The 15,886-nt window shown below is 46.8% G+C and overlaps 1 protein-coding gene across 3 annotated transcripts; it reads left to right on the forward strand.

The window, feature by feature from the left end:
- The first annotated feature begins 106 nt into the window (after positions 1-106).
- RDH5 (retinol dehydrogenase 5) lies at positions 107-15,326 on the forward strand. Of its 3 annotated transcripts, XR_004691849.2 has the most exons (6): positions 107-2,366; positions 8,038-8,373; positions 9,626-9,884; positions 12,943-13,106; positions 13,917-14,126; positions 14,974-15,105. XR_004691849.2 is itself a non-coding variant. In XM_035103881.2 (5 exons), exons 2-5 carry the CDS (start codon positions 8,058-8,060, stop codon positions 15,195-15,197), a joined length of 963 nt encoding a protein of 320 aa, XP_034959772.1. In that variant the 5' UTR covers positions 107-2,366; positions 8,038-8,057; the 3' UTR covers positions 15,198-15,326. The 3 variants fall into 3 exon arrangements, 2 of the variants coding, with proteins under 2 accessions (XP_034959772.1, XP_034959775.1); XM_035103881.2 differs by lacking the exon at positions 13,917-14,126 and having other exon boundaries at positions 14,974-15,326; XM_035103884.2 differs by having other exon boundaries at positions 13,917-15,102.
- Positions 15,327-15,886: the final 560 nt, after the last annotated feature.

Below are 15,886 nucleotides of genomic sequence, written 5' to 3' on the forward strand. Positions count from 1 at the left end.
GGCATGAATCACTAAGGGGAGTTCAGCGTGTGCCCTGGCTACATCTACTGCCCAGGCCCATCTTGGAGAGGAGAAGCAAAGATGGTATCCCGGCTCCCCTTATCCAAACAGGCAACCTCACAGAGACTTGAGTACTTCAGTGTAGGTTTGGCCCAGTGCCTGATAGGCCTCCCAGCCTGGCCTCCTCATCCTCTTTAGTTTTTAAATCCTTCTCTGAAGGTCCTTTTCATGCCTTAACAAAGGAACCCTTCTCCAGCTAGTTTTGTCCTAATCTACTGTGATTCAACATGCAGTGCCTGCTTGTTAGGGGGCGATGTGTGTGTATGTGTGAGTGTGTGTGTGTGAGAGAGAGAGAGAGAGAGAGAAACGGAATGAGAAGAGGGTTAAGCCCCCCAAGTTCCAGCCTCCCTTCCCTTCCCCCTCCCTACTACCCAACCTTGCTGCACAGGAGACAGAAATTTCTATAAAAGGCCAAGGAAAGCAAAGTCCTTGACATCTCATACCCCTCCTACTTTTTCTGTGAGATGCGTTACTGTTCAGTCTCTTCAATCCCACTGACCTCTTACAAGTAGATTTCATAACTGTAGTGATGGGAGCTCTTGAATCAACAATGCCTTTTCATTACATTCCTTCCAAGCAATTCCATTGATCACAAGACTTGGGGCAGAGCTTAGGCATGGGATCCTAGCTTCCAACACACTCCTTTATCCTGCGCGCTCTGATACTTTCTCATCCCCTTACGGTCTCAATGGCAGGTTCCCCCTTGGACTTAGGAGGCTCTGTCCCACTTTAAAGCAGAGAAGTGGCAGTATCTGATATTTCCTCCAAGTTGCTTAGGATTCCCAGCTGAAGGATGTCCACACATGGAAGCAGCCTTCATGCGAGCCTCACTTTGGCAGAGTGGGAGATGCTTAACGCTCATCGGTACACCGCTTTCCACGCTGCATGCTTGGATGTTGGTGGCGTTCTTTTGTTTTTAATCAGCGCTCCTGCCCTATTTACACCCCCACCACATGTGAACATAATTCCCTGTTTCCTGGCATCCCCTCCAACAGAACACCGAATAGTCCTTGTTTATTTGATTTAACCTGACTGGTGTTAAATACCATCTCCAAATTAATTTATAATAATTTTCTTTTCTTCTTATAGACAACATTTTCAGCGTACAATTCTCCAATATTTCCCCCCAGCTTTGACTATCTGCCCTGTTGTCTCCTTTTTCCCACACCTCTTTTGTCTTCTTGATCCTCCATTTCTACTCCATTTTATAAACTTCACTGGTAGACAGCCCTCCTGCCAAAGTTCTCAGGGCAGTATACAAACAATACCATAAAATGCAACTCATAGCTCATTCATAAAATGGCAGTGGACAGGGACCAACCAGCCATCTCCAGTCCAAAAGCCACACAGAACATAACAGGCTATATTCAGCCAGGACCCATTGAAATTAATGAACCTAAGTTAGACATGGCTGCTGACTTCAGTGATTCTACTCTTGAGTAGCAATTGTATTGATTACCACCCTATGTTTTCTTAAAAACTGAACTCCAAAAGACATCAACAAGTGGGGGGCATGCGAACTTATCTCAGTCCCATAAACAAGGCGGCTATGACTTACCACTGAGTGTGCCACACACAGATGCAGCAGATCTTGAGATGCTATTTGCAATGGGTGCAGGGTGGTGGACACTTGAACTTCCCTAAGGAAAGGTGGGATACAAAATACTTTAAATAAACTTCAGATGTGCATCTGATTTACCCTGACGTGATTAAACACTGGAAGGATTTTTCAGTACCAGCCCTCCTCCTACCACACCCTCCAGTTGTTTTCCCTTCTCAAGATTTTTATTGTATGTTTTATGCTGTGCATTGCCTTGGGGAACGTTTAAGAAGAAGGGTGGTAATCACATAATAAATGAAATTGTTTTTAACAAATAGTCTTGTTCCACCTCGAGCATGATCCGTGAGGACGGGTTTCAAGGAAATGCAACTCTTGTATCCTTGTATCAGCTTCTTCATCATAGCCCAGCCCCTTAAGTCTAAGATTTGTCCGATTCCTCAATACACAGCTCCTGAGAGATTTAACTGGAATTCAGCCGAGTGGAGGTTAACCGGGCAGATTGCTTTGCAGCTGCATCAAGGGTTAATGCTGGGGCTGTGTCCCTGCCCCTTGGTGTCCACCGGGAAGCTGATTGGTGAAAGCTCTGGCTTCTTGCCCTCCTGGACTTTGGCTAGGAGCAAAACTCTTGTCTGCTCTGTACAGCAGAAGCCAAGCAGGGTAAAGGGTCCTACACCCAGCAGAGACTAGCTGCTGCTTCTACCGCTGGAGTCTGCCAGGTTTATCAACAGCTGCATCTGGTGAGAAGGTAAGGAGGACAATGGGTGGGCAGACTGGTATTGCACTCCACCAAAGTCCCAGGAACTTAACGGAACAAACCTGAATCATCTTCCTCTGCATGGCTGCAACCCTGTGAATGGCAAGGTGTGCTGCTGATCAGTCCATATTGCAGTTGAGAAAGCTGTGTGTGTGTGGGGGGTGTCTAACGGGAAGAGCTGAAATCCGAGTATGGTCTTGACACCTGAATAAACTTACTGTCTGCTTCAGCGCAAGTAGCAGCTGTTCTCTTCTTGAGGGAGCTGAAATTGCACGTGAAAGACAGGAGTGGAGTTAGGAATTCAGCCTCCTCCTAAGCTCCAACTCTGGAAGAGGAGAGCCAGTTACGGAATGTCTTAAAAGCTTGCTCTTTGAAATCTTGAGTTCTGTGTTGGCTTCAGCCACTGTGGCTGTGCCAATGCACAGATGCCCATCTCCTCTGCATCTGGTGGGCTCTCACCACTGGGTTTGAGAAGTGGTATACACACAGCATTAGCTGCATTCCACATCTATGCTGTTTGTTCTGAAACAATTGTGGTTTGATGCATCTACCGCCAAACTACCTTTGATCCAAATTGAGGGGGAGAAAGATCAGCCTAGCTGCATTTTAAGCCAGTAACATGTACAAAGTCTCTCTGCCTTTAACTGGACCCGAGATCTTTCACCCTGAGCCCGATTGGTACAATTTTCTTCCTCCCCTAGGGATGTCTTCACACTTGCCTTGGAACAAAGAGCCACTGGCATCCAAGTTTGGCATCCTTTCTCCTTGAAATGGTGTCGGATCACAATCCAAGGTTTATGCAGAAGACCTGGGTGCATGTACATGAGGCACCATAAAGTGACTGCAGAGGGTCTCTTCAGAGGGGGTGGGAATTTTTTTTGTAAATATTTGGCCTGGTCTACACATGCAGTAGAATGAGGTGGCAGAACTCTGTGGCAATAGAGTGATACAGGTGAGAGAGAGCATTTGTGATCACCTTTCATGTCCTAACAATGCCCAAAGGGCCAGAGATTTTCTATCCCTGCCCTAAGATTTCGTTATAGTATCTACTAAAGAACAGTAGCCTAGCTAGTTCTGCATCTCTAGACATAATCACCTTTGACCCTCTGCTTTGCAAAAAGAGTGTGACCTCTACTCTGTACCAGGTGAAGTAAAGGTATAAGGTAAAGGACCCCTGGATGGTTAAGTCCAGTCAAAGCTACTAAGCCTGCCACACTTCAGACTGATCGGTGTTTAAGTGCGATCTCTGTGCTAGAAGTACTGCAGAAGTGAATGTGCTTATATGTAAATTACATTAAAAATAAAGGCCAATAAGCATTATTATCATTTGCCACAACTGCTAGGACAAAGGGAAGAAATCTTAACTCACCATCCCTTATTTGGCCTGTCTGAGCGAATAGCAGACAGATGCATTTGAATTGTTTTTGAGCCCACAAGTCCTCCCCTGACCTTTATGTGCTAGATTAAAATATGGAGCTGCATCATATGGTATGTAATGCAGGCCTCATGGTCCTTGACCCTGAACGGGACCTGGCCACTTACAAAAGTGGGTTATGAAAGCTCCCCTGATCCTTGCATTCTGGAGCAAGGGGGAAATCTTCTAGTACCCAGCCACTGGAGTCTCAAATGTATGGACTGAGCTTCCGCGTGAGAGAAAGTCGGGCATCGAATTCCCCTAGAATTGAGCTGGCATTAATAAGGTACCACTGTCCCATCCATGTCAGGTAGCAGATGTCAAATAGGTACCATGTTTGTTGCTGGATTAGTTCAGATTTGGACTTGAGGCCGAACACAGTGGCTGCTGACAGAGATTTTCCAAAGGATATGGCACACTTGCATTTTTGGCTGTTGATTTTGTTTCACGATCCCAAACGAAGTCTTACAGCTAGGATGCCCTGCTTTGCTTCCCCATCTACTGCCTGGGGGTTGAAGGGGGGAGCAAATGACAAGCTACTTTTGCAAACTCACAGCCTTGCACTCTGCATTAATTAGTCCAGAGTAGCTTTCTTTGCTGACAAGTTTCCCAACACAGCTTAGAACTCCCTCTTTACCCACAAATATGCATGCAAAGAATGGCAGGGTCTTGTGCTTCTGTTGTTGCTTTTACCACATGACATGTAAAGTATGAGGCCAAATGTGCACACACATTCTGTGGTTTAGTAATTGCTGGAAAGAATAGTTTGGGTGATTTTTATTTTAAGCATTATAAATCAGTTGCTGGTGATGATGCGGCAGTTGGTGAAATCCACAGAGGAATTCATTTCATACCCGTTAGGGGGTCTACCACAAAGGTGGGTCCAGCCAGCCTCACACAGTTGGCTTTTTGAAGCAACTTCAGAGTGCCCGGTGGTGAGCTTGGCTGACTTGGAAACACACACAAACGCCTCACAACACCCCTGTGAGGTAGATAAGGGTTGGGGAGTGTTATTAGCCCAAAGGCACCCAGTGAATTTCATAGCTGAAAAGGGATTTGAACCTGGGACACCCCTGCCTTAGCTGGTGACTCTAATCCAGGCATAGGGGAACTCGGCCCTCCAGATGTTTTTGAGACTACAATTCCCATCATCCCTGACCACTGCTCCTGTTAGCTAGTGATGATGGGAGTAGTAGTCCCAAAACATCTGGAGGGCTATGTTTGCCTATGCCTATTCTAACCGCTATGTCATGTTAATATTTTACATAAGCAGGGATGTTATTGGACTTCCACTCACATCAGCTCCAGCCAGGGATGACTGGCTGGAGAGGCCCCTGGCTTAAAGTACATTAATATTATTTTGCGACAAGTTTGTATTAATTGGCCCATTTTAAAACAGAGGTTTTTGCTCTGTGCCTCAAATATATCTGCATAAAAGAGTACAACCCTATGTTATGCCTACGTTTGTCTAAAGAACTAAGACACGAAGCTGGAAATCTGCTGCTGCTGCTGTTATCCCATCTAATCTCAGTCACACCCAGGCTTGTGGCCTAGTTTAGGGCAGGTCACCATGGCAATCGCTAGAGCAGGAAGGATGTAGAGGAATGTGTGGCATAAAATGTGTGTACGAGCCCCTGCTTAGAGCTGTGGGAACAACCAGGGCTGATAACCTGGTCCTGTTTTATTGTTCTTGGACTGCACTGCCAAATTCTCCCACTAGATGCAATAGCTCTGGAGAGACAGTCAAGTGGTCATATATAGACAAGGACAAGGCTGCCTCCTCATGAGGGCACTGCAAGTCGCAGGCTTTGATCACAGCCCTGGAAGATTCCCGATCCTTGGCTCCCCTGAGACTTCTAGCTTCTCCATCCCTGTGTTGAGCAGAGTTCGTCCAGATGCTATAACTTATCATGCCCACAGGAAACCTAAGACTACATGCACAATGGGTGCAACGGAATGATCTCCCCTCAACCCTCCAGACCAATTCAGAACTAAACCACATGGGAAACTGTGGTCAAATATAAATAGCAAGCTTAAATCTAGTTAATGCATGGAGGGGTGAAGATCACAGAATTGTATTCCTAGACCCGGTTAGGTCACGTTCCCTCACCTCCATGAAGGAGGAAGTGATATTAGATCTCCCCTCCTCCCACATCATGTTCCCAAGCCAGCACAGATGCCTCAATTGCAGTTATTTGGGTTTTTTAAAAAATAAAATAAAATAAAAGACTAGTCACATTAGGGTGAAAAATGCAGCATTACGTTTAGTTTGGCCCTTAGTGTGCTGGTTCATTTACAATTACCTCTCTGGAAGAGCCTGAAATGGGTTAAAATATGTTGAGGATTAATTAAAGCATTTGTTTTTTTCTGAATTGCCCCTCATAATCTCTTCCTATTACCTCAAAGTATATAAAGGACAATCTATTTTATGTATTTCTTACTGGCCCTTCACCATAAGGTCCAAGGATGGGTTATGTAACCACACTATATACCAGTATAAAAACAGTGACTTTTTAAAAAAAAGCAAGTTAAACCATTACAAAATGATACAATTCAGCCAAAGAGGTGGACCTCACAAAACAAAATACCTTAGCTACCAAAGGCCAGGGTTGAGAATCTCCCAAGTGTGATTAACATGACTAATTAGATAACAGCAGACTAGAACGATATCAATAGATAGCTTCGTTCTAGATTCAGAAGTTTACTGATTCGCAGGGGTTGGGAATCTCCTGCCCTCCAATACAGCCAATGATCTAGGACAGGGTTTCCCAAACATGGGCCTCCAGCTGTTGGACTACAACTCCCATCATCCAGTGGTGATGGGACCTGTAGTCCAAAAAAACCAACTGGAAACCCTGGTGTAGGATAATAGGAGATGTAGTCCAGGAACACACTAGGTTTCCCACTAGAGCACGGGTGTCAAACACAAGGCCCGGGGGCCAAATCCGGCCCGCCAGACCTCGTCATGTGGCCCACCGAGCGCCCCCGGCAGCGGGACCCAGCAGCGGGACCTTGCTGCTGAAGCGCCGCGCCGACAAACAGCTGGAGCCGGGGGGTGGGTTGAAAGGCAGCCGGAGCAGCGCCGCACGAAGAGTCCCGAGCCTCTGCGACGCAGCAGTGCTCTGTAGCACTTTGAATCCTCCTCCTCCTGCCACGGCTCGGCGCCTGGAAACGGCTGCTGCTGCTGCTGAAGCACAGACAAAGCACCCAGCAGCGCCGCGTGGAGGAGGAGGAGGATTCAAAGTGCTACAGAGCACTGCTGCGTCCCAGAGGCTCGGGACTCTCCGCATGGCGCTGCCAGGCACCGACCCGGCAAGCCTCCTCCTCCTCCTCCCTCTTTCTTTTTCTTTCCTTCTTTCCTACTCTTCTTTCTCTCACCTCTTTCCTTCCTCTCTCCCTCCTGCTCCCTCTTTTCTTCCTTCCTTCCTTCCTTCCGTCCTTCCCATCTTTCTTCCTCTCCCTCATTCTTTCTTTCCCTCTACTTCCTTCCTTATTTCTCCCTTTCCGTCTTCTCTCCCTCTTTCTTTTTCTTTCCTTCTTTATTCCCTTCCTTATTTCCTACTCTTCTTTCTCTCCCCTCTTTCCTTCCTTCCTCTCTCCCTCCCATTCCCTCTTTTCTTCCTCCCTCCCTCCCTCCCTCCCCCTCTCCTCAGAAACATAGGATGCTGCTTTATACTTCTGGCCCTTAAACCCTGGAACCAGGAGAGCAGTTCCAGTGAGTCAACCTCAGCCAGTCCCTTTGGTGAAGGGTGGTGGCTCACTGGCAGAACATCTGTCCTGCATGCAGAAGGACCCCAGCATCTCCAGGTACTAGTAGCTCTGCAAAGCTCCTGCATGAAACCCTAGCGAGCCTCCACCACCCAGTGCAGTTACCAAAAATCATTTTTCAATAAATTGTACAATAATTGTACATTTGAATATCTACTTGCCATTATTCTGACTATGTTTCTGCTTTCAGAGCTAGTTATTACTTACATTATTACAAAAAACAGTAATAATTGAATGCAGTGACAATAATTTATGATAATAAAGAGTGGACACATAGTCCTACAGATACAACCGGCCCTTTGAGGGTGACCAAACTGCTGATGCGGCCCCCGATGAATTTGAGTTTGACACCCCTGCACTAGAGCTTGATTAGGAGAGATGGATATTCCTTATTGCCCTGGGGGGGGGGAGCAGAATTCAGCACTTAGAGCTGAGAGACTTGTGCTCAGCCCACCTTGCCCATTTTCCCTTACCCCACAGGTCTTCGTTGAGACTCTACTATGTTGTGTTGCTATGCTCTGCTCTTCAGTATCCTCTGGATTGTGGTGTGGTTCTTGCGCGACCGGCGGACATTGAGCTCCTACAAGGATAAGTATGTCTTCATCACAGGCTGCGACACAGGTTTTGGGAACATGCTGGCCAAGCGCCTCGACAAGAAGGGCTTCCACGTGCTGGCAGGATGCCTAACCCAGAAGGGGGCCGATAACCTGCAGCGGTCCGGCTCGCCGAACCTGCGCACCACCCTGCTGGACGTCACCAATTCCGAGAGCATCTCTAAAGCCGTGCAGTGGGTGAAAGGTGAAGTGGGCGAAAAAGGTGAGTCTCTGGCCCCAATAGGGATCCGGGGGTGGGGGTGGCAGTGGGGGGAGCCAGGTCTGAGTGTGTGTTGTGCTTCTACAAAAACACGGATGAGAAAGGTCAACGTTCTGGACACTGAAGTCAACTTTCTAAAATTGCAGCTTTCAACCAATGCAGTTCTAGCCAGAACAATAAAAGCTCTTGAAAAGAGCAGGGTTTTGACTGCCTTACTCAAAAACACAGGGCTGTGCACCAATGTGCTTAAGGATTAAGACAGCAGCACAACTGCTAGTATAATTGCTGTTTTGCTGCTGTTGGTGAACTTAAGCTGTTGCCTTATGCCTGACCATTGATGCTGACAGCCCAACACTGTCAACACTGGCTGGCAGTGGCTTTTCACTGTTTCAGACAGGAGTATTTTCCCAGTCTCCTGCCTGGATATGCTAGAGACTGAACCTAGGTCACTCTGCATGCACGACATATGCCCATTAATGCTCCAGTTGCAGCTTACTAGTACTAGCTTTAATTTACAGTGTGGTGTACTCATTATATTGTGATCCCAACATCGGCCACAAATATACCCATTGTACAGGTAGGGAAGTGAGACAGAATAATGTATACAGTCATACATTACTTGGAAGTCAAATGGAATTCGTACCGAACATCTGTTCAACTTCCAAAACATTTGAAAACCAAAGTGCAGCTTCCGATTGGCTGCAGACGTTCGGCTTCCCAAAATCATTTGAAAACCAGTACAGTCACTTCCGGGTTTCAATCATTCAGGAACCGATTTGTTCAGGAGCCAAGGCATTCGAGATCCAATGTACGACTGCACTCTTAAACCTAGATCTCTAAGCTTTGGCTACAAGATGTTGGTAACAACTCAACATTTTATCCCCCATAATAAACCTTTGCATACAAAACATCTCAGGCTTAATCTTTGGTATCACCCATTAAAAAAGGGTTGTTGTTGTTTAGTCATTTAGTTGTGTCCGACTCTTTGTGACCCCATGGACCATAGCATGCCAGGCACTCCTGTCTTCCACTGCGTTGTAGCAAGGCTGAATAAAACCTCCGCCTGAAATTTTGGGAGAGCTGCTGGCAAGCACAGTACACAGTACTACGGTAGGTCAGATGAGACAACAGTCTGACTCAGTATAAGGCAACTTCACATAGAATCTCTTTTTCCCCACAGCGGAAAACACAGGATTCTATAAAGCCAAGGTGTGATTGTCTCTTTCCCACCTCCCCAATAATTCTCCCTCTCTAGGGCTCTTTGGCCTGGTGAACAACGCAGGTGTGGCCAACCCCATTGGCCCCACAGAATGGATGAGCATTGAGGATTACCGCAAGGTCATGTCTGTCAACACCTTTGGGGTCATTGAGGTATCACTGGCCTTCCTACCTTTGCTCAAGAGGGCACGTGGCCGAGTGGTCAACACCTCCAGCGTCTTGGGTCGCCTCTCAGCCAATGGCGGTGGCTACTGTATTTCCAAATACACTGTTGAGGCCTTCTCCGACAGCCTCAGGTAGGAGAACAGGTAGGGCTTTGCTTATGCTCACCCCATAGTTGCTGTCAGGTTTCCCACATCCGATTCTCATGACCTTTTGCTCCCTTATTTTCTCTTCCATCCCTTTTCCTCCTGTTTTATCTCATTTTCTCACATTCTCTCTCTCTCTCCATTTATATCACTTTTCCTCCAAGGAGCTCAAGCTCATGTAAATGATTATTCCGTGTTCCCATTCTATCCTTGCCACAACCTTGTGAGGTTGGTTAGGCTGAGACCAAGGTTACCCAATGACCTTCATGGCTGAGGGAGGGGCTTCCCAGGTCTCCTTGCCAGACACCCTAACAACTCTGCGACACTGATTCTACGTTGCCCTCCATGGTAAGCCTACTTTAATCCAGTAGACATCCTCTAGCAGGGCCAGCCCACTTGTGAGGCAGTCGCTTCAGGTGGCAGAGCCGGGTCCACGCAGCATGCACTGCTGCTTGCCTCCTTCTCCATGCCCTTGCCCCTTGCTACCACAGCACAGTGGCGAGGGTGGGGTGGTTTGGGGGTGCAGCAACACAGGTATGGCAGGGAAGGAAATGGCAGAGGAGGGTGGGCATGGATCTGAGCAGAGAGAGAGGCCATAGAGATAGTTGCCTCAAGCAACAAAATGTCCTGAGGTAGCCGGGCCCTCTCTTCTTTAATCAGGGGTGGACTTTGGTCTTTCAGATTTCAGCAGTGCCCTGTCCTTGCCCTTGGCACCCCCACCTCTTGCCTTCTGTTCTGCTCAATTCTGTGGCACCCCATACGGCTGGAAGCTCGCAAACATAGCCGAAATACTGCAGTTGACTTGCCGATCAGAAGGTTGGCGGTTCGATCCGCTTGACGGGCTGAGCTCCCGTTGCTCTGTCCCAGCTCCTGCCAACCTAGCAGATCAAAAGCACACCAGTGCAAGTAGATAAATAGGTACCGATGTGACAGGAAGGTAAACGGTGTTTCCATGCGCTCTGGTTTCCGTCACGGTGTCCCGTTGCGCCAGAGGCGGTTTAGTCATGCTGGCCACATGACCCAGAGAGCTGTCTGTGGACTAACACCGGCTCCCTCGGCCTGAAAGCAAGATGAGCGTCGCAACCCCATAGTCGCCTTTGACTGGACTTAACCGTTCAGGGGTCCTTTACCATTACCTTTTTACTGGAGTTGAAAGCAGTGTTCGGGTGGAAATAGACAAAGAAAGAAAAAAGTCCAGGAGAATCCGGATGTAGGGCAACCCATGTCGGCAGTGTCAAAACAAAAACCTTATTTTTTAATTTTTAAAAAAGCCACCTCAGCAGCTTTTGACAATTCCTTCAGCCTCAAGCTCCTTTTATAGCTGCATGTTGTCAGCAGCCAGACAGACAGAGGGGACAAACACCTTAGATTAGTGGTGTCCAAACTTTTTTCAAAGAGGGGCAGATTTAATGATGTGAAGGGCCATGAGGGCCGACCAAAGTTCTTGACCTTTTTTTAGGATTCAAGTTGCTGACCTTTTTTTAAAGGATTTTTACCCCAGGAAATAAACTGCCATTGAGGCCGGATTAAACCGACCAGTGGGCCGGATTACACCCACGAAACGGATTTTGGACATGCCTGCCTTAGATCAACTGCTCCTCCTGCTGGTGGGAAAGGAGTAATATTTGCCTTTAAAAGGATAATGCCCAGTTCTGATGTGCTGTAGCTCATTCCGAGCCATGGCTTTAACATCACATCTGAACACGGTCAGTGTCCCACATCTAGAAAGGATGGGTTGTAGCCAACTAAGTGTTAATGGGCTTAATTAAGAAATTAATGGGCTTAAATTAGTTATTTTCAACAGGTCTTCTATGAGCGTGACTAATGTTGGATGCAACCCCATGGATTTCAGACTTCTGCAATTGGGAAAGGCATCAGTCCATTTGGTGCCTGTCCTCAGCATACTTGATGCTGAGACAAAGCCCACTCTCAAGCTATGCCTTTTCAGATCTCGTTCTACATACTCCGCACCTTCAAGCTAGGGGAAGCCAATTCAGTCTCTTCCCATCCTGCAGTTCAGCGAGTCTCAGCATGGCACCCCCATCCAAACAGGTGGAATTGATCTTCTATTCTGGTTGCCGATTAATTAGTGTATCAATTGTCTGCATCACCATCCTGGGCTAAGCCAGAACCTAACAGGAGAGCAGGAGTGAAATCACATAACAACTTCTTAGTATATAGCTGGTAAGACCTACAACATTATGCAAACATCACATCACATTTTTTTAAAAAAAGAAGATATGGAAGTGTGCAAGAAACGTCTTCATCACCTTTTCCATCTTGTGTCCCCATGCGACAGCTGCTTCAATTGCTAGGAAGGAGAAGGTTCACATGGCCTTTACCCATGTTTTCATCCAGGTTCTAGCAGTGCAATCACGCTAGTTTTCCAAATTATTTTAAGCTGTGACGTAAAGTAATATAGGAAAAAGGAATTGTTTTGATGACAAAAGTCAAATGTGGCATCACAGAGAGGCAGATTTCCCACAACAGGAAGCTGCTTGGGTGTTGAGCTTCCCTCTTTGTGCTGGCTGCATATTGGAGTTGCCAAGTTATTTTTTTGCTGGCAGCAATCCTGTACTTTTAGCCACTGCACAATAATAGGTTCAGCGGCTGCATTTCCCCCCATAATGGAAATAAGAGCTCTAAAACTTATTTTATGTGAAAAGTAAAGGTAGAAGCCCAGCCAGTAAAAAAAAAAGGTGGAAGACATATGTACACACAAAGACATGTTCATGATCACTTGATGTAGGCTAATGTTTACCCTTACAGTTGCAATCAAATTTATTCAACTCCCCTCCATTGCAAATCAGGTTTATTGTCACAATTTACAGACTTTCAGCTGTTTGCAATGAGCAAATCAAACAAAAAGCAATTGAAATAGCTTGTCACAAAGGATGCTTCAAGCGGTTTCCCCAAATTCAGCTGAAATTGCAACATACTGGCTTCTCCATTCAACCCCTGCATGGCAAGCTCATGGAGCGTGTTCCTAATCCTTGCAATGGTGAGTATGGAATATGAAACTCCTCTCTTTTTTCTCTTTTTTTAGGAGGGATATGTACCATTTTGGGGTAAAGGTCTCTATTGTGGAGCCGGGCTTCTTCAAGACGGCTGTGACCAACCTTGAAACAATAGAAGCCTCCTTAAGGCAACTCTGGGACCGAATGAGCCCCGAGACTCGGCAGAGCTACGGTGAAGACTTCTTTCCAAACTGTGAGTACCAGTGCAGTCACTGACTGCTGGAGGGAAAGCAAGTTTAGATCTCGTTTCTGAAATACAGAGCCATTAGCTGTACAAAGGAACAGAACAGGCACAGAACAGCAAGAACTTAATTCAAGCCCTAGCACAAGAATGACTAACCTAAGTTCCCAGACCCAAGATGATCAAGGGTCTGGAAACTAAGCCTTATGAGGAACGCTTGAAGGAGCAAAGTATGCTTAGCCTGGAAAAGAGGAGACAGAGGTGAGATATGATAGCCATCTCCAAATGTCTTAAGAGGTGTCACATGGAAGAGGGAGCATGCTTGTGTTCTCCTGCTCTGGAGGGTAGGACTTGAGGCAATGGCTTCAAGTTGCAAGAAAGGAGATTCCAACTAAACATCAGGAAAAACCTTCTGACAGTAAGAGCTGTCTGACAGCAGAACCGTCTCCCTTGGGAGGTGGTGGACTCTCCTTCCATGGAGGTTTTTAAGCAGAGGTTGCATGGCCATCTGTGATGGATGCTTTGGCTGAGATTCCTGCATTGCAGGGGGTTGGACTAGATGATCCTTGGGTCCCTACCAACTCTAAGATTCTATGATTCTAACCTGAGACCCTCCTGATGCTGCTCAACTATAACTCCCATAGACCCAAACCATCCGCCATGCCGGCCAGGACTAATGGAGGATGGAGTCCAACAACACACAGAAGGCCAGTTTTCCTATTGATAGTTCCCCCCCACACACCCCATTACTTCTGTTTTGCAGCAAATTCCAACCCTGTTTCAGCTTCTTTTTAACCATCACTTTTATCTTTCACCTGTCAGCTAAGCAGCACAAACCTGCAATGGTTTCTCCACGGTTCAAGTATTTGCTTTAGTTCCTTGGTAGAGGCTCCCAATACGGCTAGGGATGAGCTAGCGCTGGATCCCTAAACCCACACTACAACCTGCTAGGACGGCTGGCGCTTGCAGAGTTCCCTCCCTCCTTCCTTCCTTTGGTGGTAATGTCTTGGCATGCACAGCTTCTCATATGAGGTGGGTAGGAGGGAAGAGACATACTTTGTAAGCTCAAGCAAATCTTTCACCTTCTAAGTGGAGCTGGGCAGTTCAGCTCAGGCATAGTGGTATCAGCCAGTTTCATAATGGGGCTTATAAAAGGATCAAATCCTTGGTGTACACTTATTTAGAGGCATGGGATTAGGGGGAAATCAACTGCTACAGGAGGGGCAACTGCATTTTTTATTTATTTCCTTATTTCATTCATATAGCACCTTCCCCCCCCCACTAAGGAGCTCAAGGTTCTTCCATCTCCATGTTATCCTCACAACAGCCCTGTGAAGTAGGTTAGGCCAAGAGACAGTGACTGGACACCCAGTGAGCTTCCTGGCGGAGTGTGGATTCGAACTTTGGTCACCCAGGTCACAGTCCAACACTTTTAACCATTACACCACACAGATACGAAGAGGTCATGTCCCCTGGGCAAAACCCACACATGGTGCAATCCAAGATACGTGTTTCATAATGCATGTAGAGCCAAGTTACTAGTTCCTCTGAATTTAAGTGTTCCGGAAGCCATCAAAGTACTCTGGAGCCATAGTGTTACATGCACTCCAAAAAAAGAGAGAGAGGATTGTGCAGGTGACTCTTCCAACATAGATGCAGATCAATAAAAATGCCAAGCAGGTGCCTAAAAGTTCTGATTTTGATCTGAAGTACTAGGTCCAAGACCAGGGAAACCAGGAACCAGGTGTGGAGGAGGAGGAAGAGGGTAGATAGTAATTAGGATGGAATGGATGCACTGGGCAGGCAAAGGCAGGCAGTTCATAAAATGGTCCCTCTCTTTTTGTTTTTAATGACTGCAATCATACCTGCCTCTCCACAGACCTGAAAGTCCAGAAGTTCATCATGAACATCATCTGCGACCCAGACCTCAGCAAAGTGACCAACTGCATGGAGCATGCCCTTCAGGCCAAATACCCCCGCACCCGCTATAGCGCTGGCTGGGATGCCAAGTTTTTGTGGCTGCCAATCTCTTATCTACCTGCCTTCATGGTGGACATTGTTTTGGCTACCATCCTACCCAAGCCAGCCCATCGGGCCCGCTAGACCCCCCCCCGAACCTCACACCTCGCCTCTCTCCAGGACCAAGCCTGTGGACCAGCTGTCAATCAGACCGACCACATTTCTTCGCAAGAACTATGAACAAATAAAAGTGTCATTGTCAGTAGGAAAAAAGCTGTTTGCCCAGTCTACTTGCTCCTCTTCCGCAGATCAAAGGGTGTTATGGAAACTTTCAATAGTACTCCAAAAAACCATGATGATATTATAGATCATGGTGTTTCTAAGCCAGGTACCAACCATATATAAGGAAACAATAATCCAGACTGGAAGCACGATTAGGGAGAATCCACACTTGCAGCTTTCATTGTGAGCTGGTCAACCAGTGCAAAATTAGAAGCAGAGGATATTGCAGCAGCTGAACTGTCTAGGGAAGTGGTTTTTTAAAAAAGGTTTCTAAAGCAACATTTTGCAAGAGGTGCTCTTGACAGTTTGGCATTCAATCCTCGAAGGTTGAGGATCAAGAACACGTTATACAGGGCAGTTGCTAAGGGTGGTGGGCTTTTACAAGGCAATAGTTGCAGAGTGCGGAAGCCGATTCAGGGAAACTCAAACTCTTCTTTCTCTTCCACACACACCCCCCTCAAACTTTTAAAGGACCTCAGGGATTAACCCAGACTACGGAATATAGCTTGAAAGTTAGCTGCTTGCGGCAATGTTTCAGCCACGTGTGAGAC

The sequence above is a fragment of the Zootoca vivipara genome, chromosome 2 (genome assembly GCF_963506605.1).
Source record: "Zootoca vivipara chromosome 2, rZooViv1.1, whole genome shotgun sequence".
NCBI lineage: Eukaryota > Metazoa > Chordata > Lepidosauria > Squamata > Lacertidae > Zootoca > Zootoca vivipara.